Source organism: Sphaeramia orbicularis, chromosome 21 (assembly GCF_902148855.1).
Source record: "Sphaeramia orbicularis chromosome 21, fSphaOr1.1, whole genome shotgun sequence".
NCBI lineage: Eukaryota > Metazoa > Chordata > Actinopteri > Kurtiformes > Apogonidae > Sphaeramia > Sphaeramia orbicularis.
In genome coordinates, this window is record NC_043977.1 from 3,567,614 (window position 1) to 3,590,286 (window position 22,673).

The 22,673-nt window shown below is 35.9% G+C and overlaps 1 protein-coding gene across 1 annotated transcript in view; it reads right to left on the reverse strand.

Annotated features, from left to right (window-relative positions):
• Positions 1-22,673, reverse strand: part of lrp1bb (low density lipoprotein receptor-related protein 1Bb) — a 930,516-nt gene that overhangs the window by 247,055 nt on the left and 660,788 nt on the right. The window contains exons 36-39 of the mRNA XM_030124596.1: positions 19,068-19,202; positions 17,235-17,364; positions 12,378-12,504; positions 12,086-12,237 (exon numbers count right to left, since the gene is read on the reverse strand). Coding sequence (XP_029980456.1) covers positions 12,086-12,237; positions 12,378-12,504; positions 17,235-17,364; positions 19,068-19,202 — 544 coding nt within the window. The remainder of the gene's footprint in view (positions 1-12,085; positions 12,238-12,377; positions 12,505-17,234; positions 17,365-19,067; positions 19,203-22,673) is intronic.

The following is a 22,673-nucleotide window of genomic DNA, read 5'->3' on the forward strand; positions in this document are numbered from 1 at the left end:
AGCGACGCTGTTTTATGCTTTTTATGAGACTTGGTGGAAAGGCGGAGGACAGGCCAAAGATAAACCCAGAGAAAACAGATGAGAAAAGCGCTGGACAGACAGTTTTGTACACGTAGGTTTGTGTACATGTATATAATACATGCAGTGTTTTCACTAACATTCAGTCATTTATTCATAGAATTTTATGTTACATCTTAAAAACTACAGCCAACTAGCAATTTAGCTTTACCTTTATTAGTGCCCCAAATCTGGTCCAGTTCAACTATTTTTTATTTCTATCCCCTAATTTTAGTGACGTACAGATTAAATGATAGAAGATAAAAACAGTCAGCTGGATCACACAAAAACAACATCACTTTTTATGCTTTTTATGAGACTTGGTGGAAAAGTGGAGTACAGGCCAAAGATAAACCCAGAGAAAACAGATAAAAGCACTGGACGGACAGTTTTTTCACCATATATGATAGTGCTTATATATATATATATATATATATATATATATATATATATATATATATAGTGTACATTTATATAATACATGCAGTGTTTTGAGTGACATTCAGTCATTTAATCATAGAATTCCATGTTGCAACTTAAAAACTACAGCAAACTAGCAATTTAGCTAACTAACTTTTCTTTATCATTTCCCCAGATCCCCAATTTTTATTTTTATCCCCTACTATTAGTGACGTACAGTTGAAATTATCGAAGACAAAAGCAAAATCACACAAAACCCCATTAAAAACAGAGGATGAAAGCGCAGGTTGACTAGAGTTTACAAGATATATGACAGTTGGTTTTTTTTTGTTTTTTTTACATATCCGTAGGTTTGTGTACTTTTATACAACAAATGTGATATAATACATTCACATTTTAATCGCATATTGGCCTAAATTTGATTCAGTTCCACTACTTTCACTTTCGTGTCGACTGGTCTAATACAGAAAAATCTAAAACTACAATCACATGATCCCAGTGACGTACACTTTATATTAAAGAGGATAAAAACACAACAGTCCGTCAGCTGCATCACACAAACACACATCCCCTTTTCTGCTTTTCTGTGATAGTTAGCGGAAAGTTGAAACACTGGCCACCACATAAACCCATTAACATTTAGAGTGGAGCCATAAAAAGGGGGCGGAGCTTCTGTTTTCTTGATACGGGCTTGAAGCAGCAGACTGTGGGGCTTTGGCCGAGGTACGCCCTTCTAGTTTCTATTGTGCTTCTTATTCTGCAGGAGACACGGTGAGGTTCTGAGATGAAAAGCAGTCTGTGGTCCTGTTCAAAGGATGTGCTCTGCTGGAGTAATCCTGCCACTGGCCACCGTTTCACACAGATACAAAACCACGATAGGAAGTCTCTGCTACAAAGCGTGGCGTGAAATGTCCTGAGGTCAACCCCGTCTTGAAAGGAGACATCTACCGGGTTCGGTTTGGACATAAGGCTGATTATTTCTTCACTTTTTTCCCTCTTACTGTGATATGACTTTTATTAATACTTATATTTTTTGAATGACTGTACTTTGGGTTACATTAACCCTTAAAGACCCAAAAAGCTACTGGAGTCCAAAAGCATCCACTGATCTAAAAGGTTTAATACCTGTTGATCCACTAATCCTATCAGTACATGTCAATAATTGGATTAAAATACAGTTCTTCATCTTTTCATGGTCAAAAGACACTTTTTCATAAATTTTCTGTTTTTGACACAATAACACTTATTATTAATCTGAGTTTTTATGAACATCTACATGATCAGTGGATTAAATGTAGGAAAATATATGATTTACACTGAAAAAAAAAACCTCAAAATAAAAAATAAAAATGGAGTTTGATCAATGACAGTGGATGGACACTTGTTTTTATGTTCAGTTAATGATGGAGTTTACAGAAAAAGTCACTTTTTCTTCAGTTTTCTCTGTTTCTGATATAATAACCTTTGAATTTACTCTGAGTACTTGGGTGTGGTTTGGACATAAAGCTGATTATTTCCTTACTGTTTTGCCCTCTTACTGTAATATCACCTTTATTAATACTTACATTTTTTTTTGAAGGATTGTACTTTGGGCTAAATTAACCCATAAAGACCCAAACATCCACCGTCGACCAAAACCATTTACTGACATAAAACCTTTAATACCTGTTGGTGAAAAATACAGTTCTTCATCTTTTCATGGTCAAAAGACACTTTTTCTTAAATTTTCTGTGTTTTTGATCCAATAATCCTTATTATTAATCTGAGTTTTTATGAACATCTACATGATTAGTGAATTAAATGCAGGAAAATATATGATTTATACTGAAAAAACTCAAAATAAAAGATAAAAATGGAGTTTGATCAATGACAGTGGATGGACACATTTGTTTTTATGTTCAGTTAATGATGGATTTTACAGAAAAAGTCACTTTTTCTCCAGTTTTCTCTGTTTCTGATATAATAACCTTTGAATTTACTCTGAGTACTTGGGTGCGGTTTGTCCATAAAGCTGATTATTTATTTACTGTTTTGCCCTCTTACTGTAATATCATCTTTATTAGTACTTACATTTTTTGAAGGATTGTACTTTGCACCCTTAAAGACCCAAACAGGTACTGGCAACCAAACGCATCCACTGATCTAAAAGGTTTAAGAACTTCTGATCCACTATTCTATCAATGCATGTCAATAATTGGTGTAAAATACATGACAGCAGACAGATTTGACAAAAAAAGTCACTTTTTCTTGGGACTTACATGTAATTGCCTTTTGAAGGAAACTCATATTCTCATTAAATCTCATTTAGATCAGTAGTTTGGTGGCTTTTGCAGATCATATCAATGTAAAAATCACAAATTCCTTCCATGTAAACAGCTGATTTTTTGTATTTTTTGTTTATTTTAGGGGGAAAATTATATTGTTTTGTGCAAAGGCAAAATTTCTACATGTGAATTTAACAGCATTGTTGTTAATTTAACCCTCAAAGACTTGAATATCCACCAGAAACTGAAACAATCCACTGATTTATAATGTTTAATAGCTGTTGATCCAATGATTAGTGTAAAATACAGTTATTCATCTTTTCATGGTCATCAGATATTACCCATCTGTAGTTACCGTGGAAACACCGTCATCTGTAAAACACATGCAGTTGGATCAATGACAGTGGATGGACACACTGGGTTTATGTTCAGGAAATGATGTATTTTGTAGAAAAAGTCACTTTTTCTTCAAATTTCACAGTTTCTGATGTAACAACCCTTGTCTTTAATCTGAGCTTTTATGAACATCTACATCAGGGGTGTCAAACATGAGGCCCGGGGGCCAAATGCGGCCCGCCAAAGGGTCCAGTTTGGCCCCTGTGATGTTTTTGCCAAGTGAAAAATTCCACAGTCTTGAACTGAATTAAGCAAAAAAATAATAATTTAGCTTGAATTAAGAAAAAAATCTTGAATTAAACCAAAAAAAAATGTTCAATTAAGTATAAAAAAATCTTCAATTAAGCCAAAAAAAATCTTCAATTAAGTAAAAAAACTTCAATTAAGAAAAAAAAAAATCTTCAATTAAGTAAAAAAACTTCAATTAAGAAAAAAAAAAAATCTCCAATTAAGTAAAAAAAAAATCTTGAATTCACAACTTATTTTTTTTTTCTTTGTTTTAGTGCAAAAAATAACATTAAATTATGAAAATATTTACATTTACAAACTATCCTGTAACACTAAAATGTGAATAAACTGAACATATATGAACAACCCGAAATGTCTAAAGAAAATTCAGCACAATTTGAACTCTTTTCTTCCTGTTCCTCAGTGTTTAGTGTCTTTGTAGATCTGATCCAGAATGCACATGGACTAATGAGAAGTTGAGGAATAATATTGTTAAAATTACACTAAATTTTCTTACGTTTTATAATTTAAATTTCAGTTTTTTCAGGGTTTTTTTTTTTTGGTTAGTTTATAAAAGTAAATATTTTCATAATTTAATGTTTTTTTTTACACTAAAGCAAAGACAAAAATTTGGAGGTGTCATTATTTATATGTTATTCTGTTATTATTTTTCTGGTCCGGCCCACTGCAGATCAAATTTAGCTGAATATGGAACTGAACTAAAATGAGTTTGACACCCCTGATCTACACGATCAGTGAATCAAAAATACGAAAATACACGATTAACACTGAAAAAAAAGTAAAATACAGACAATAATATTACAATAAATGATGATAAATCATGAAACAAAAGTTAACTCTATTTTGGAAGTGCCACAGAAGTAGCCCCTGGGTCTTTATGGGTTCAGTCCATTCATTTATGTGTGTGAGGGTTTGTATGCATTACAGCTGCACTTATGTGTCAAAACAGTGGATCAATCATAGTTTCGAGTACAGAGTACGGAAGAAAAGAGGTGAAACTGGTGCTTTTTTGACAACATGAGGAGGTGTCGCTCTGCCGCTACACACTGATGTAGCTATTGAACAAAACCTAAGCTCCACTTCTTATCAATATGTGTTGTTTGACAGAAGTAAAGAGTGTAGACACAGGGATTAGAGGGACAAAAAACAAACAAAACATCAAACTGTGGTGGTGGTTGAACAGTATAGTCATTTCAGTTCTTGGAAATCTACCTTCTTTAACCCTTTCATGCATGAACTGTGAGAACCTTAGTCAAGATTTTTTTCTTCAGTGTTTTTATTCCTCCTTAGGCATGAAAAAAAACAATGTGATCGAGTTTTGTTTTTTTTTTTTTCCTATGGAGTTACAAAAATATCCATGCATTTAATTTTTGAAGCAAAGAAACGTGTTTAAAACCCAATATTAGAAAGTGATATGAAAACAATGAAGTAAAAACATTTTTAATGCTGGTAATCTGATGTCTTCTCACATTTTAATGTATTCTAATGCGAGTAATAACTCACTTCATGGAGATAATATGCGAAAAAAAACCTTGGTAACACTTTACTTGAAGGTCTAGTTTATAATGCATTAAGCACACATTCATAAGACATTATAATGCATTTATAATGCATTATAAAATACATTACAACAGTTTATGATCATGTAAAACAACTTATACCAAGGTTAATAAAGTATTATAAGTGTAGGCATAATGTATTATAAATTCAGCTTTCATAATGTTTTATACCTCCATACCAAAGTGACAACAGTGTTTGTAGGAAGAATCTCAGGTCCTGGGTTATATAACACATTATCAATTGTATGATATAACACAAGTATGATGACTTATGAGCAGTGTCTGCTGGCTCTAAGTAAAGTGTAGGTCCAAATTATACATCAGTGTTCTGAATAACTCTTTATTTTGCAAAAACAAAACATTAAAAGAACAGAGACAGTAAATAGAAGTGTTACATGCAGCTTTATACATAAATAAAAAATAATGTGGCAGCTCTGAATCTTTGTTAATTCAAACACATACTTTTCTTTTTTTTTTTTTAAATACATATGAAATCCCTAAAATAGATGGGTATAGGGACCAGAGACAAAACCTAACAAAAGTTCCCCACCGAAAAAAATAAATCCCTTCTCACTGCTTTGGTATGGATGTATAAAACATTATGAAAGCTGAATTTATAATACATTATGCCTACACTTATAATACTTTATTAACCTTGGTATAAGTTGTTGTACATGATCATAAACTGTTGTAATGACTTTTATAATGCATTATAAATGCATTATAATGTCTTATGAATGTGCACTTAATGCATTATAAGCTAGACCTTCAAGTAAAGTGTTACCAAAACCTTCTTGTCAAACAAATAACAATTGATTTACACTTAAACATGTTAGTGCAGATCAGGTTTATCAAGAACAGCACAGTTACAGTAATGGTCTGAATGTCAGTGTATGGGATGGTGCGTAGTGTTCACTGTGTTGGCTGATCTGGAACTAAAACAACCAAACCCATGAATATACAAGAGAACAGCTGGAGAAGAACTGTCCACTGGAGTGACCTGTGCATGAAAGGGTTAACACTCAGACCTGTATAAACAACCACCACAGGCCGGGATTCTTCATTAATAGGACAATTACACGTCCATAAATAGGTTTGACAGAATTAATTATAAGCTGATGTACAAACGTCTGAATGACATTCCAGGTAAAATGAGGAATGAATCAAGCGTTTTTAAGACTCAAAGCTGATTCACCTGCCACACTGAGACCATTCTGAGTAACCTCTGCTGAGACACGAACACCATGGTTACACCTTTTTATATCCATGCTATTTCCATCACAATTCTTCTCCTTTCCACTATCAGTGTGTGTCATGTTTTCCAAGACCTCCTCAATACTTGAAAGAACAAGCACAAGAGCTGCAGCTACACCAAAAAACACCAGCTTTTGATAAAAACTCTGTCTGTGGTACTAGTACCTAGTCACTTTAACTCATAAAGACCCAGTGCTTCTTTTGTGGTAGTTCACAAATAAATGTCTCTCTAGATTTCACCTTTTTTAAGCGATTTATCACCATTTATTATAATATTATCCCCTGTATTTTGTGTTTTTTTTCTCAGTGGAAATCACATATTTTCCGATATTTAATTTACTGATCATGTAGATACAAAAGAGGATTAGGGCCACTGGGAAAAAAAAAGGTCCAATATATATTCTTTATTATTATTCTGAGAAAAGTCAGAATTCTGAGATTAAAGTCAGAATTCTGAGGAAAACAAATCAATATTCTGACTTTTTTCTCAGGATTCAGATTTTTTTTTCTGACATTCAGGGAGAGTGTCATAAAGGCAAAATTTTTATATGTAAATTTAATAGCATTGTTGTTAATTTAACCCTCAAAGACCTAAATAACCACCAGAAACTGAAACAATCCACTGATTTATGATGTTTAATAGCTGATCCAATGATTAGTGTAAAATACAGTTTGCCAAAAGAGGATTAGGGTCACTGTAAAAAAAAAAAAAAAACAAAACAAAAAAAACTGAGGTCCAATATATTTTTAAAATATTATTCTGAGAAAAAAGTCTGAATTCTGAGGGAAAAAAATCAGACTTCTGACTTTAATCTCAGAATTCTGCCTTTTTTCAGGTAGAGCACCACTTTTTCTTTACGGTATTCAGGAGGAGTACAGCAGGCTGATAAAATGACTGATTTAAGTGACTTTTTACGAAGCCGAGGGGTTCCGGAGGAAGCCATTTCACTATGAGTGAAAGGAAGAGAAAAAGATATCAGTGGCTTTTTCTTCAGATTTACATACACAAGTTTAAAAACATAACATTCACTCACCTTTTGCTCATTGAGAAAAAAAGTCAAAATTCTGCCTTTTCTCTCAGAATTCTGACTTTCATTTTGGAATTCTGCCTTTTTTCTCAAAAAATAATAATAATAAAAAAAATATTAGACCTTAATTTTCTTCCCCTAGTGGCCCTAATCCTCTTTTGTATGTAGATGTTCATTAAAGCTCAGATTAAAGTTGAGGGTTATTATATCAGAGACAAAGAAAACTGAAGAAAAAGTGACATTTTCAGTCTAATCTGTCATTAACTGAACATAAACCCAGTGTGTCCATCCACTGGCATTAATCCAGCTCCATGGGTTTTACTGGTGAATCAGTGTTGTAGAAGATGATGGTGTTTCCATGGTAACTATGGATGGGTCATATCTGATGACCGTGAAAAGATGAATAACTGTATTTCACACTAATCATTGGATAAACAGTTATTAAACATTATAAATCAGTGGATTGTTTCAGTTTCTGGTGGATATTCAGGTTTTTGAGGGTTAAATCAAAAACAATGCTGTTAAATTTACATTTAGAAAATTTGCGTTTGCACAAAACAAGATCATTTTCCCCCTAAAATAAACAAAAAATGCAAAAAATCAGCTGTTTATATGAAAGCAATGTGTGATTTTTACATTGATATGATCTGCAAAAGCCACCAAACTACTGATCTAAATGAGATTTAATGAGAATATGAGTTTCCTTCAAACTCAACTACATGTAAATCCCATGAAAAAGTGTCTTTTCCAGTCCAATTTGTCATTAACTGAACATAAACCCAGTGTGTCCATCCACTGTCATTGATCCAACTCCATGGGTTTATTATCGTTTCTTCAGCTTTGTTCAGTCGGTGGCTTATTTTGTTCCTGTCACTTCTTATTTTGCTGGTTTATTCTTCATTTTTGTTCATTTTTTTGATCACTTTGGCTGTTTTTGTTCATCTTGTTGCTTATTTTATCCTTTTTTTGAGGAAATTTTTTGCTTATGTTTTCATATTATTTAGGATTACGTGAAGTTTTTATTCATTTTTGTTTGTTTGGTTTTTTTTCAGTATATACATATGAAGTGTGTCCATCCACTGTCATTGATCCAGCTCTATGGGTTTTACTGGTGAATCAATGTTGGAGAAGATGACTGTGTTTCCATGGTAACTGCAGAGCCTGTGAACATCCAAATGGGTCATAATCTGATCACCATGAAAAGACGAAGAACTGTATTTTACACTAATTATTTACATGTATTAATGGGATAAATGGATCAACAGGGATTAAATATCTTATATCTGTAGATTATGTTGGTCACCAGTGGATGTTTGGGTCTTTACAGGTTAATACCATGTGCAAATGTTGGACCAAAATAAGCTCTCTCCAGATACTATTTTACACAGAAATGGTGGCTGTGTCCTGTATTTAGCACTACCCAGGACAGTTATGGAAATAAAAAAGGTGCCAAACAACCCAGAGAGCTGTTATCTGTGTTCCAGGATGATAGAGGATCGATGTGTCAGACCTTTCTCCAACACTGGCACAGGACTAATAAAGTGTAGAGATGCAAGAGTAGTTCACATGTCCAAAAGATTTCTGTTTTAACTGAGGTTTTCCTCTGTTGAGCTCCAAAAAAAGAAAAAAAAGGGGAAAAAATCCAGGCCTTTTGAACTGTATCCACATGAAACAGCAGAAATACAACAGAAGTGATGTTGAGAGAACACCAGAACCAACGAGTGGTAACAGAAACCAACACAAAAGATATGTCAGACGCCTTAAAACAAGCATGTCTGGATCCAATAGGCTGTTCTGATGACTGTTCCCTGATGTAACAGAAGAGTAACTAGGGTGGGAGTCAAGAACCAGTTCTTTACAAGAACTCTTTCACTTTCTTGGAATTGTTTGTGTGTTTGCTGAATTATTCTGTTTATCAGTTCATCAAGTCAAATGTGTCATCAGGTCATGTGTGTGTTTCAGTTCAGAAGCTGCTAAGGCAGGGCTTCCCAAAGTGGGGGTCGTAAAATTATATACAGAAACCTCTTGAAGTGACCCCTGAGGTGGTTATGGCAGATTAACCCCATTGTTTCCAACCTTTATTGGCCGCTGACCCCATTTTAATGTCACACATTTCTGTCGACCCCAGACATTAAAAACAGAGACTTTTTTTTTTTTGCTAAAATTAATTTGTTTTTGCTCCTGTAATAATTTTCTATCCTCTGTTTCAAATCCAGGTTAATGTTAGAGGACATTTAGTCTATATAATGTCTATTATTGTGGACAGAGGCAGTAAATCCAGGTGTAGATTACTGCACAAAGGGAGAATGTGATTTTCCTTGGTCAGGATCTGTCCAGTCAGTCCAGGTGTGATTTACAAGGACAATTAATACTGAACAAACAAGAACTGAAACTATGAATAACACTGGTCTACAATTTTTTAGAAATGATTTGCTTCAGAGATTAAGTGTGCTAAATGTCACGTATTTTCATTCATTCATTCATTTTCTGAACCCACTTTATCCTCACTAGGGTCACGGGGGTCGCTTGGAGCCTATCCCAGCTACATAGGGGCGAAGGCGGGGTACACCCTGGATAAGTCGCCAGTTCATCTCAGGGCTGAACATATAGAGACAAACAATCACTCTCACATTCACACCTATGGGCAATTTAGATTAACCAATTAACCTATCAGTGCATGTGTTTGGATGGTGGGAGGAAGCCGGAGTACCCGGAGAGAACCCACGCAGACACGGGGAGAACATGCAAACTCCACACAGAAAGGTCCCACCCCCCGTCAACTGGTGTTGGAATCGAACCCAGGACCTTCTTGCTAACCACTGCACCACCGTGTCGCCCTATGTCACGTAATTTTAATAAGATTAATTGGAAAATAAATGACAAAAGTGCCGGTTTGCTGATGTTCTCAAGGTATACGATTAAGTGTTATTACATATATATTTATTGGTTTATGTACATTTATATAACAGTTTTCTAAATCTTCCACTAAATAGAACCTGTACAGTGAATGTATTCTAATGTGCAGACAGTGTTTTGAAGTAGATCTTGTAGCTCTGAGACAAATATTCCTTTTGAGTCAAACCCATTTTCTTGTTACTTCTTGAATTTCACATTTTGACCCAAGGCTGTATCTTGGAAAGTTCAGCCAACCAGCATTTTTGACTTGATTTTTCTTTATCAGTGACTTTCATGTGGTAAAATTTCATTACTTTTATTCTGGAAGCATTTTCCTTGCAGACCAGTGTTATGAAAGAGCTGCAGCATCTGAAACTGACCACAATGAACAGTTGACAGATAAACAGAACCACAGCGCTTCAGTTTCACAACCACAGTTTGTCTGTTATGGATTGGGATTGGCTCTGTCAACTCAACACAGATTTTTTTTTATCAGTAAGTTTTCTTTTTTTTTTTCTTTTTACCAATTTATCAAGGCGACCCCATTTAAATTCCAGGCGACCCCACGTGAGGTCCCGACCCCAAGGTTGAAAAACACTGGTTAAATTGCATTATTGTTGCACTTCTACTTTGAAGGAAGGCAATTTGCTGTATGATTTTCAAGACACATAGGAAATGCTTTGACTTTACTGGAGCAAAACTTTCATCAATAGAACATAAACAACAGCATGACATAGACAAACAGGTCATTCTAAAAGTAACGCAACGGACCTGTATTTGGAGGACATGATAGCTCTGTCGATACAGCTCCCCTCACCTTATCATTGACTACCTGAAAACAAATGTTGTGATGTACAACAGTGGTCGCTAACGCACCCGCACGCACGCACAATGATGTCACTCGCGACCCCCCCCCTCCTGTGCTCGTGCTCAGAGATTTGTTGGAATCAAATGCAAAATGTTTGTGCATATTTCCTTGAGGTCTCCTCCCGGTGGGACATGCCCGGAGCACCTCCCCAGAGAGGCGTCCAGGAGGCATCCGAAACAGATGCCCGAGCCACCTCAGCTGGTCCCTCTGCATGTGGAGGCTCTACTCCAAGCTCCTCCCCCTATCCCTAAGGGTGCGTCCAGCCACCCTACAGAGGAAGCTCATTTCGACCGCTTGTATCCAGGATCTTGTCCTTTCGGTCATGACCCAAAGCTCATGACCATAGGTGAGGGTAGGAACGTAGACTGACTGGTAAATCGAGAGCTCCACCTTTCGGCTCAGCTCCTTCTTCACCACAACCGACCGCTACAACGTCCGCATCACTGCAAATGCTGCACCGATCCGCCTGTCAATCTCACGCTCCATCCTTCCCTCACTCGTGAACACGACCCCGAGATACTTGAACTCCTGGACTTGGGGCACAGACTACCCACCGACCCAGAGAGGGCAGACCACCTTTTTGACAAGAAAGAGTTAATATAAACAAAGTCATCTGTACTGTAGTTTAGTCCCTAATCCAATGAGAATCGAAAAAAGAATTGATAGGAAATCAAACCGATCAGTGACATTGATACTTTCCTCTAAGTGTAGCTGTATATGTATGCGTAGATAGTGTTTGTAAAAAGTCCACTTTACAAGGTTAGACTCAGCCCAAAGTGACCTTACGCACAAAGGAGACAACGACACACAGTCTGATATTAGAGCGGCCCACGTGGCTTCACTGCATCCACAACGTCTTCGCCCCGGAAGGAGGAAGGAGCTTTCCACCAGAAGCCTGTGCAGGAATCTGCCTTTGCTGATGACATTGAATTCTGTGTGGACTGTGACCAAAAATAGGTGGTGACCCTCGCTATGTGAACGTGGCGATCCTAATATTTCCAGGAGACCTTTGAAGGTAAGCCTTAATGTCAGGTTAAGATTGCGCGGGTTGCAGGCCCCGTGAATGTGTGCGCATTTAAGAAAATAATAAATTACCTGTCAGACCAGTAGATGTAAGGCCCGAACACGGCCACGGAGAACAGGTCTACGTTGGCCACTGACAGTACAATCTCTCTGCTCTCGCCAGTCTCAAGGTTGATCCTCTCGATCTTATCTGTGCGTGCATCACACCAGTATAATGTGTTTTCCTGGAAGGTAATTTGAAAATGCATATCACACACGGGCCAGTCATATCTCAGCCGCAGAAAAAAGGTGTGATGAGGTATTATATGCTTGGGGGGTTGAGTGGTCGGGGCTTTGACGGCGTTTGTGCTTCAGAATATTGTACCTCGTAGTCGATGGAGATCCCATTGGGCCACATGATCCCTGAATTGACCAAGGTTACCTGGTCTGACCCATCCAGGCGGGAGCGACCGATGCAGGGGTTCTGGCCCCATTCAGTCCAGAAAAGATACCTGGAAACAGAAGAAAGCATCAAGAAAGAGTAAATATGTCATTAATAAAAGAAAACAAATGATTCTGACAAAATACAGAGAGGAAAGGGCTTAAGGGGGGAATCCAGTTGTTGTTCATAGTGGGGCTCTGCCACATATGTGCTGATCAAATCTAGTTTAAATATGGATATATGAATATTTTATTACTATATTACTATATAGGACAATAGAGAATATTATATGTATTTATATTCTATACGTATATGTGTTTTTGTTTTTGGGTTTTTTTGGTTTTTATTAATATCTGGTATTAATATCTGGTAGGATAAGTTGTAAATGTGTATTATTATATTAGTATATATAGGAAAAAGGATGTGTGATATTATTATTATTATTATTATTATTATTATTATTATTATTATTATTATTATTGATATTCATACAAAACAATAATTGCTATATAGTGATCATAAGGAACAGAAATTGGGGGTAGGAGTATATAAGTTTGTACTTCTTCCTACTTCTTTTCAAGCATGTATACTTTCATTCCATTTGTTTTATCTTATTATTATTATTATTATTTTTTAATTACTACTATTATTATTTATTTATTTATTTATTTATTTATTTTTGTTGTTTGTTTGCTTATCAATCATTTATGTACTAGTACTTACAGTTTGTTGGTTGATTTTTGTTTTGATTTCACCATCCACATGTTCAAAATAAAGATTTCATTCATTCATTCATTCATTCATTCATTCATTCAAAGAAAATTACACAATTGTGAAATAAAAGATTTTTCATCTCAGAGGGTATTTTATAGCGAAAAAAATGACCATTTATGCATTTGGTGAAAACAAAACAGTAACTTTTAAAGTGTAATATTTGTGAATAATTACAAATACCGTACTTTCCGGTCTATAAGCCGCTACTTTTTTCCACCCACTGTGAACCCGAGGCTCAAAAATGATGCGGCTAATTTATGTTTTCTGGGCTAACGATCGATCCAGCTGTCGAAGAAGGAAACAGAGCTGCTGCACGTAAGCCTGGCATCAGTGAATCGATGGCAATGAAGATGGGGTGGGTGTGGCTTACAGTCAAGGGCAGCCAATAGTCTGGAACGTACGGTAAATACAAACAGAACGTACTGTGCACTTTTAATCCCCCTCGGCCAAATATAGCGTAAGATTCTGTTGAAAATATTCTAAAGCTGAATGGTCCTCTCTGTCCAACCGGCCTGATAGACATTGGATTTTATTTGTTTTTAAAGCGCTCACTGGTCTTTTAGCATCTTATATTATTTTTTTAGTATCTTTGAATGCAAGTCATCATCATTTACTTTTTTTGGTACTTCTGATATGTCCGTTGTATGTTTCAAATATTTTGTGTTTTAAATCCCTAATCACTTCCTCTTTTACCTCCAGCTGCTCCTGTTTTTAAGTAGACTTCTCTGTTTTTAATTCGTCTTTGTCACTTTTACTTTTTGGTACTTCTGATATGTCCATTGTATGTTTCAAATATTTTGTTTTGTCTATATTACAAATGAGGTTGCATTTTCAATACACTCCAAGTTTAAATAAAGGTTATGAATGAATGAAAGTTCCTGCTCTATAATTTAGATTAGACTTTGTGTAAAACTTATTACATACATATTTATATTTTAAAGTACTAAGATATTATAACTGCATGAAACCATTTGACCTTGGAACAGTAGGTCAAGGTTGCCTGTTTTTAATATTCTTCTGCTCCATGACAAGATGCATCCACAGGATAAATGTGGTGCAGATATCTGAATGCATTCTACAGATAATGCGATTACGTTGTTGAATGGACAGACGGACAGACGACAAAACGATAACATATCCCTTCAGGCTGAAGTTGGCCGAGGGGTAAAAAACAGATACAGAAAAACACTCTGATGTAAATTAAAGAAACGGAGCCCAGGAGATGCACAGTTTTGCTTCATGTTCCAAAGTTAAGACATTTTGGTTTGATATCTTTAGTTTAATATCTAAAATACTTAAATACAGTTAGAGCCCAAACCACCCATTATTATTCTGGGAATTTCAGATGATGTTTAGTTTAATTTAGTTTATTTCAGACACAAACATAATACCAAACATAAGAAAAAAATAAAACAAAACAAAAATAGAATAATAGAAAAAAGAACAACTGTTGAGCCTGAAAGTTGTATTCATCTTTGTTTTTATTTTAATGTATTTTTTTCCTCATTTGTGTTTTGTACCTCATGTTTATATCTGTTCTTCATTTATTGTTAGATGTTCGAAGAAGATAACAAGCGTGCATTATGACCTAACCGCACATTTGTCTGTATGGATGGAAAAATCCTGCACGCAATGTATAAGCAGTAAACATGTAAGTGTATGACAATGTGCTCGAATAAAAACATTTGAAATGAGGAAATGGAGCCCAAGGTGAAATACGGTTCAATGCATAAAAACGGCTGTTTGGTTTGTGACATAGTAAATGTTTGCGTAGAAAGTGCCGTGTGCTCGTACATTCTCTGCTAAAACCGTCTGATGTTCAAGTCGTCTGCCCGTCATCAGGGGCTTTTATGCGCATCCATTACTTTACACTCTCGGTTTGATAAAATGCATTTTCGCAGGGTTTCGACACCCGGGACTTTTTAAGACCATTATGAGCATTGTGCTGGGGTCAGACTTATGTTGCGGTAAATGGACTTATTTCTATAGCGCTGTTCTGCTTTGACGGTACCCAAAGTGCTTTAAAATGTGTCCGATTCCTCCAGATAAACAGCAGCTGCTCGGCCTCTGGAGGAGCCAAGGACATTCCATATGTGGTGTACAGCCGTATGACTCAACAGGCTCATTTAGGACGATTAATAGACGTAACCTTTGGACCGTATTATGTGGCCGTTTTCTCCATATTTCTGCACATCTTCTCCGAGCCCAGGGCTGTCAAACTCATTTTAGTTCAGGGGCCAAATTAAGCCCAATATGATCTCAAATGTGCCGAACCAGTAAAATAATAACGGTGAAAAAAGTCAAATTAAATTATGATCATGTTAACATCTACAAAAATCGGTATAACATGAACAACTGGAAACGTCTTAAGAAAAACAACTGCAGTTTTAACAATATTCTGCCTCATATTATCAGTTTATCATTTACACATGTGCCTTACAACTTACATTACAATTACAAATACAAAAAACATTTAATAACAGGCAGAATATCGGTAAAATTGCATTTACTTATCTTAAGACATTTCAGTTTATTCACATTTTTTGTAAAATAACAGTTTTTCAATATTTACATTTATGCATTTGGCAGACGCTTTTTTCCAAAGCGACTTACAGGGGAAAACCAATCAAATCACTCAATCAGTCAAATTTTATTTATATAGCGCCAGATCACAACAAAAAAGTTATCTCATGACACTTTATACATAGAGTTGGTCAAAACCAGACTCAGCCAATTTACAGAAACCCAACAGAATCCTCCAGGAGCAAACACTTGTGACTGGCGGCAGTGGCAAGGAAAGACTTCCCTTTAATATAAATATTTTCATGTAGTTTTACTTTTTAACACTAAAACAAAGAGAAAATTTGCTGTTTTCATCGTTTATAGGTTTAATATAATAGTATTTGACTGGTCTGACCCACTTCAGATCTAATTGGTCTGTATGTGGAATCTGAATTAAAATGATTTTGACATCCTCGATTGCTAATGTCTTCAGTGTGATTTTTGTATTTCATAAATTCATCCTACGGGCCAGATCGGACCCTTTGGTGGGCCGGATTTGGCCCCCGGGCCACATGTTTGACACCTGTGTCCTAGCCTATCCAGCCATCTGTCTTTGGATTTTTTTGGCCGTGTATGAAAATTACAACTTTTTGGAAAGATGTAGGAATAAAAATAGAACAGATTTTAGGTTAGATCAGGGGTGTCAAACTCATTTTAGTTCAGGGGCCATATCCTCCCAATATGATCTGCAGTGGGCCGGACCAGTAAAATAATAACATAATAACATATATAAATAATGCCAACTCCAAACATTTCAGTGTGTTTTATAGTGAAAAACTAAAATTACATTATGGGAAACGTTTACATCTATAAACTGTCCTTTTAAAAATGTGAATAACATGAACAACCATGAAAAATCTGAAATTTATGAAGAAAAATAAGTGCAATTTTAACTCTATTCTGCCTCTGCTTGTCATTTGTAAATGTGCATTACAACTTACAGATCACAGTGGAGTCTGTGAAGTTTCTGGATTCATGTTTAGCTGTTTTTGGTTTACCTACTTCGGCAACTAGAGGCCATTTACAATTACACTTCATCAAAATTCAAGAAATGTTGCTTTTATTTTGTGGAAAACTGTAACAGAAACCCAGCTAATGACTCACACGAGGTAAAATTTCACTACTTTTGTTCTGGAGGCATTTGATTTGTAGACCAGTGTAATGGACTTACGAGGTTTCCACCCGACAGCGGCGATAAATGAGCCTCAGTGCCTTTAAATCCAGGTTCCTATCCTGAATGTGGTCTTGTACAAGGTGCAGGCGGTCGCAAATTAAAGATAATTGATGCTTAGACACCATTCGATCTGCACAAACCAGGTTTTTGTCTGTGAAACATTACGCCTTTAGTTGGACAAAAACGGGCTGTGAATGTGTCTCTATGGGACTTGAAGGAATAATTATACACAGCGAGTGCACTGATAAAACAAAAGGCTTCCAACACAAAAGACGCCAGCGCGTACATACCCCTTCTGTGGGTGTACGGCGATGGCCCTGGGCTGATCCAGTCCTTCAGATATGACCACTGAGCGGTAGGCGCCGTTCAGACGGGAGATTTCGATCAGATTAAAACCATGATCTGTCCAGTAGAGGTTTCCTGCACAAAGGAAAAAAAAAACACATAGTATTTAAGGAAAACAAGCACTTAATGATCATCAAGGTCACATGGGATACTTTAATAAAGTCTCAGCATTAACCTTTCGGTATCTGGGTGGACATATTATGCACACTTTGCACTTCAGGTTAGAAAAGGTCAGATTATTTTTCACGATCTATATTCAGTTAGAATTCAAAAGTTATTCATTTTTGCAGGATTTTTGCATATTCTGACCCAGCCGTTAAAATCTGCACACTGTAAACAATAGAAAGTACTACACAACACTGCAAAAATCTAAATGTGACCAAGTGTATTTGTCTCATTTCTAGTCCAAATATCTCATCACACTTAAAATAAGACAGAATCACCTAAAGAGGAACTGTTCAGGGAGATATAAGAACTTTAAAATTAATTTAATGAAATTAATTAATTTAAAATCATCATGGTAAGATATCTTGAAATCAGATTTTCCAGATCTGTTGTCTTAAAATCAGTTCTTATATCTCATTGAAAAGTTCCTCTTCAGGTGATTCTGTCGGATTTTAAGTGTGATGAGATATTTGGACTAGAAATGAGACAAATACACTTGGTCAGATTTAGATTTTTTCCAGTGTCGAGTAGTCATTACCTCCGCCAAGGAGGTTCTGTTTTTGCCGGCGTTGGTTTGTCTGTCTGTCTGTCTGTCTGTCTGTGTGCAAATAACTCAAAAAGTTATGGATGGATTTGGATGAAAATTTCAGGAAATGTTGAGTCTGGCAGAAGGAACAAATTATTACATTTTGATGGTGATCGGGGGGGACTGATCTGCCTTGGCGGAGGTCTGCGCTCTCCAAGTGCTTTTCTAGTGTTCTATTGTTTACAATGTCATCTGGAACATGAACGAACTCACAAAAAAATCGAATTTCACCAAAAAATCCAAATTGTGTGTTAACCCTTTTGTGCATGAATTATGAAAAAAGTAACCAGACTTTTTTAAAGTTGATTTTATTTCTCAAAATTAGGCTCAAGTTGAAATGCATTTTGAATTTTTTTTTTATTATGATGGTTTTATTAAGAAGATAGAAAGAAGAAAGGCGCTAGATAAATCCAATCCATTATTATTATTATTATTATTATTATTATTATTATTATTATTATTATTATTATTATTATTATTATTAATTTAACCTCCTACGACCCATGAAAGTATAAGTTTGAGCTTTTTTTTAAATTCAGTAATTATCTATATTGAAGCATCATGATAAAACAGTTTATTCAGATGCATGTTTTTATGGGATGTCCTTTGCAGTGGACAGTTTTTTTGTTTGCGTCTGGTTTTTTTTCTAAAGCTGTGAAACTCTTGTCCAAATGTGGACAGTAAACCCACGTCTGGGTCTGAGGAGGTTCACTTTAGCAGACCCCAGATCAGTTCACATTCTACCACTCAGATGATCCTTCAGTTCACTGTATGTCTGAGGGTCTGTACAGCCTGAACCCATGTGGTTTGGACTATAGTACCTTTAGAACCCTTTGGAAAGTCAGTTCAACTATGTGTCATGAAAGGGTTAAGACCTGCAGTCTGGACGTAGCCTCAGACAGAAACTATAGCTACAGGAATTTTGTACAAAGCATCAAAACAAACACATCAGGAGCAAATGAAGTGACTATTTTCCGTAAATACTATCAACTGCAGACTCCGCAGCCTGGTAATTTATCATACGGACCAGCGATCCAGTCCACGGCGATGCCTTCCACTCGGCTGATGCCCGTCGTGATGATATCCTCCCTCCACGTTTGATCACGTTTTGCTCGAGATATCCTGTTCAGGCCCATGTCCGTCCAGTACACGGTGTCATTTCCTGAAAAGAAAAGAGAGAAAATGAGATGATGAATGCAGCTGACACAAAAGTATTTATCCCCTCAAACAAAGCAGCTCATGAAACCACATTTTACTGCGGCACGGCCCATTTCCCCAAATGTTGTGTGGAGTCATAAAGTATGATGGTAAAAAGAGCCCAACAGTTCATCTACAGCTCTGTGTTGACATGCAATGCTTGAAGGGGAAGGCGAACGCAGGCAGATTTTACAGGGCTGTATATCGCTTTATGCAAAACACAGTGTTGGTAAAACTGTTATGAACCCTTTTTGTTTTTTTAACAGCTCTATTACATCAGTATATGAAATAGTACATGATTTATTCCTGGTGCAGTCCGAGGGTACGTCTCCACACGTCTGTCAGTGGTTCCTGTACAGCAGGGGTGGCAAATGCTGCGTTCCAGGCCCTTTTTTAAGCCTGTAAGTCACGACTTCAAACCTCAACTCACGACTTTGTAACATTCCAGGCAAATCACACCAAACTGCCTGAGCGCAAGGAATTGTGGGAGCTAGATGTAAACAAACCAGCATGGTGGAGCATACGTTCTGCTCATTTACGATCATTTCTATCACCAAAGGTGTTTGTTCTTTGGTTATTTGAGGGAAACAGAGGAGGAAAAATGGTGCATAAGGCAAGAGAAGCTGTTCTACCTTTTATGTTCTTTGTATATTTGGATTTGTATTTGGTATTAATTCATTCTTGCACTCATTGGACTGAAAACTAGCTAATTAAACAACAATTAATATATTAATTCTGATATCTGGGGACTGAAGTTTGTAAATGCATTGTTCCTGTTTTTAACTTAATTTCCCATCATGCAGTGTGGTACTGCACTGCATGACCGTCATGGGCACAGTAACGTGATTATAAGACTACTGTATTTCAAAATGACGATTAGCCCCCAAAATATTGGTCCTATCAACTTTCTGAGATATTTAATGTGAAGATGAGACTATTCCTCTGCTGTAGGAACCACACTGGACAGTTAAAAACGCGTCTGCCACCCACTTTTGTGCAATGGGTGCATGATTTACTTTTCTTTTTAAAGTTGGAAAAGATTCAGTTTTCCGTTTGTGGACAAATTAATTTGTTTTATCAACAATGGAATAGTTTTTTCTCTGCTGTCAACAAGAGTGTCCTGCTGTCTCCTATGTCCTCTGGATGGAGAATGTGTTGTTAGTTTACATTATATTAACTCTTAATTAGCCCTGAGTATTATAAAGAGGAGTGGATAACATTATTTATCTTGTTTTTTGTTGTTGTTGTTGTTGTTGTGTTTTTTTGGTTGGTTTTTGTTTTTTTTCTTCTTTTTTGGGGGGTTTAGTAGGTTTGTTGTATAATTAGTTGGTATATATTGTGTCTGTGTGGTTGCTTATGTATAAGTACATGCTTATGTACATGTATAATTTGGGGAAAAAAAAGGGTCAATTTCTCAGAACCATGCGCACACACACACACACACACACGCTCTGACACCTTCCAGTATTACGGTACAGATTTTTCCGGTCCGGTCCATTTGAGGTCAAATTGGGCTGAATGTGGCCCCTGAAAAAAACAGAGTTCAACCCCCGTATGTGCTGTACAGGTAGTTAGGAGGTTAGCTGGTGGTATACGTCTATTTACACATCCTTGTTCCTGTTGTCTTCACACTCCGTTAACACGTATCATCCATGTGACAGAAAACAGCTGGAGGCTTTCATCTGTTCTGCTCTGGCAGCAGAGCTTCTCAAATCACATGGAAATGATCTGTGTGAGCGATCAGCTGTTCAGGTGGGCTGAGGAACGCACCTGCATGTTCACCTGTGGAAGGGAACCCAGATGGGACGGCCCAGCTCCTCCTTTAGATCAGATGTAGTCGCATATTAAGAGGATAATCAGCCTTAAGAGTCCCTTAAAGTTCCCTTTATAGTTACAGATGTGTGATCATTTGTATAATGACTTTTCCAACCAGTGTGTGTTTTACTGCACAATATTCTGCTGAAAACTAAGTGTTTATATGTCATTTTGGGATTCCAGTGTATTATGATCTATTGGACAGATGTTTATTTGTGTAAAACTATACCCAAATTACATACACAGACTTAAAAACAACACTGTAAGAACAGATAAATTGAGTTTACTTACAAAATCTGAGGTAACCAGTTGCCTTAAAAAATCTAAGTAATGAGTAATGAAAACTTGAGTATATTAAACTTAAACGCTTGATTTGAAAAGAATTGCTATTTTAAGTACAACACAATAAATGCCAAGTTAATTTAACTAAAAATTTGTTACAATGTCAATTGTTTTGTATAATCGTTAACTTAATGTCATCAGTTCATTGGACTCAATTCCAAGTTGATTTAAATTAAAATCTTTTGCAATATAAATTGCTTTATAAAATTATTCAACTTAATATATTGTAGCGTGGATGGAAGTTCAGCAGAAAGTTAGCTCACTGTAATTTGCCAGTACAGGAAGTGCTTTTAATTTGGAAAGGCCTAAAAAACTCACTTTAACCCTTTGAAGCATTAATTATGAGGACCTTAGTCAAGATTTTTTCCTGAGTGTTTTATTACTCTTTAGGCATGAAAAAAACAATGTGATTGAAATTTTTTAATGAACCGATCTTGAATGGAGTTACAAACGTCCCCTCAGCTGGATGCCATGCGTTTAATTTGTAATAACGGCCAATAAAGTAATAAATTTGCCATTTTTAAAATGTAATAAGCCAATAACGTAATAAAAGTTCTGAACCGATAACATAATAACTTTTGGCGAAGTACATGATAACTTATCACGTTATTGGCTGGTTGAGAGAGAGAGAGAGAAATTTTATCAAGTTATATCTAATAAATGAAACTTAAATATAGTGATATCAATATATTATTACGTTAGTAGCTCAGTTATTACATTTGCAAAGAATTTTTTTTACCAGGCCAATAACATAATAAGTTCTTACATTACTGGCCAAAAGTTTTTATGTTATCGGTTCAGAGTTTTATTACGCTATTGGCCTATTACAGTTTAAAAATGGCAAATTTATAACATTATCAGTCGTTATTACGTTATTGGCTTCTACAAGCAAAGAAACATGTATTTAAAATGCAATATCAAAAAGTGATAAACTGTGTGAAAACTATGGAATACATTTTTTTAATGTAGCCAATCTGATGTTTTCTCACATTTTATTGTAATACTATAATGCTAGTTATTGCTCACTTCATGGAGATAATGTGCAAAAAAAAACAAACTTATGTTTAAGAAAACTGTTAATTACAGTTTAATAACAACTAGCAATTGATTTACACTCAAACATGTTAGCGCAGATCAGGTTTATCAAAAACAGCACAGTTACAGTAATGGTCTGAATGTCGGTGTATGGGATGGTGCATAAGTGTCCAGTGTGTCGGCTGATATGGAACTGAAACGATTAAACCCATGAATATACAAGAGAACAGCTGGAGAAGAACTG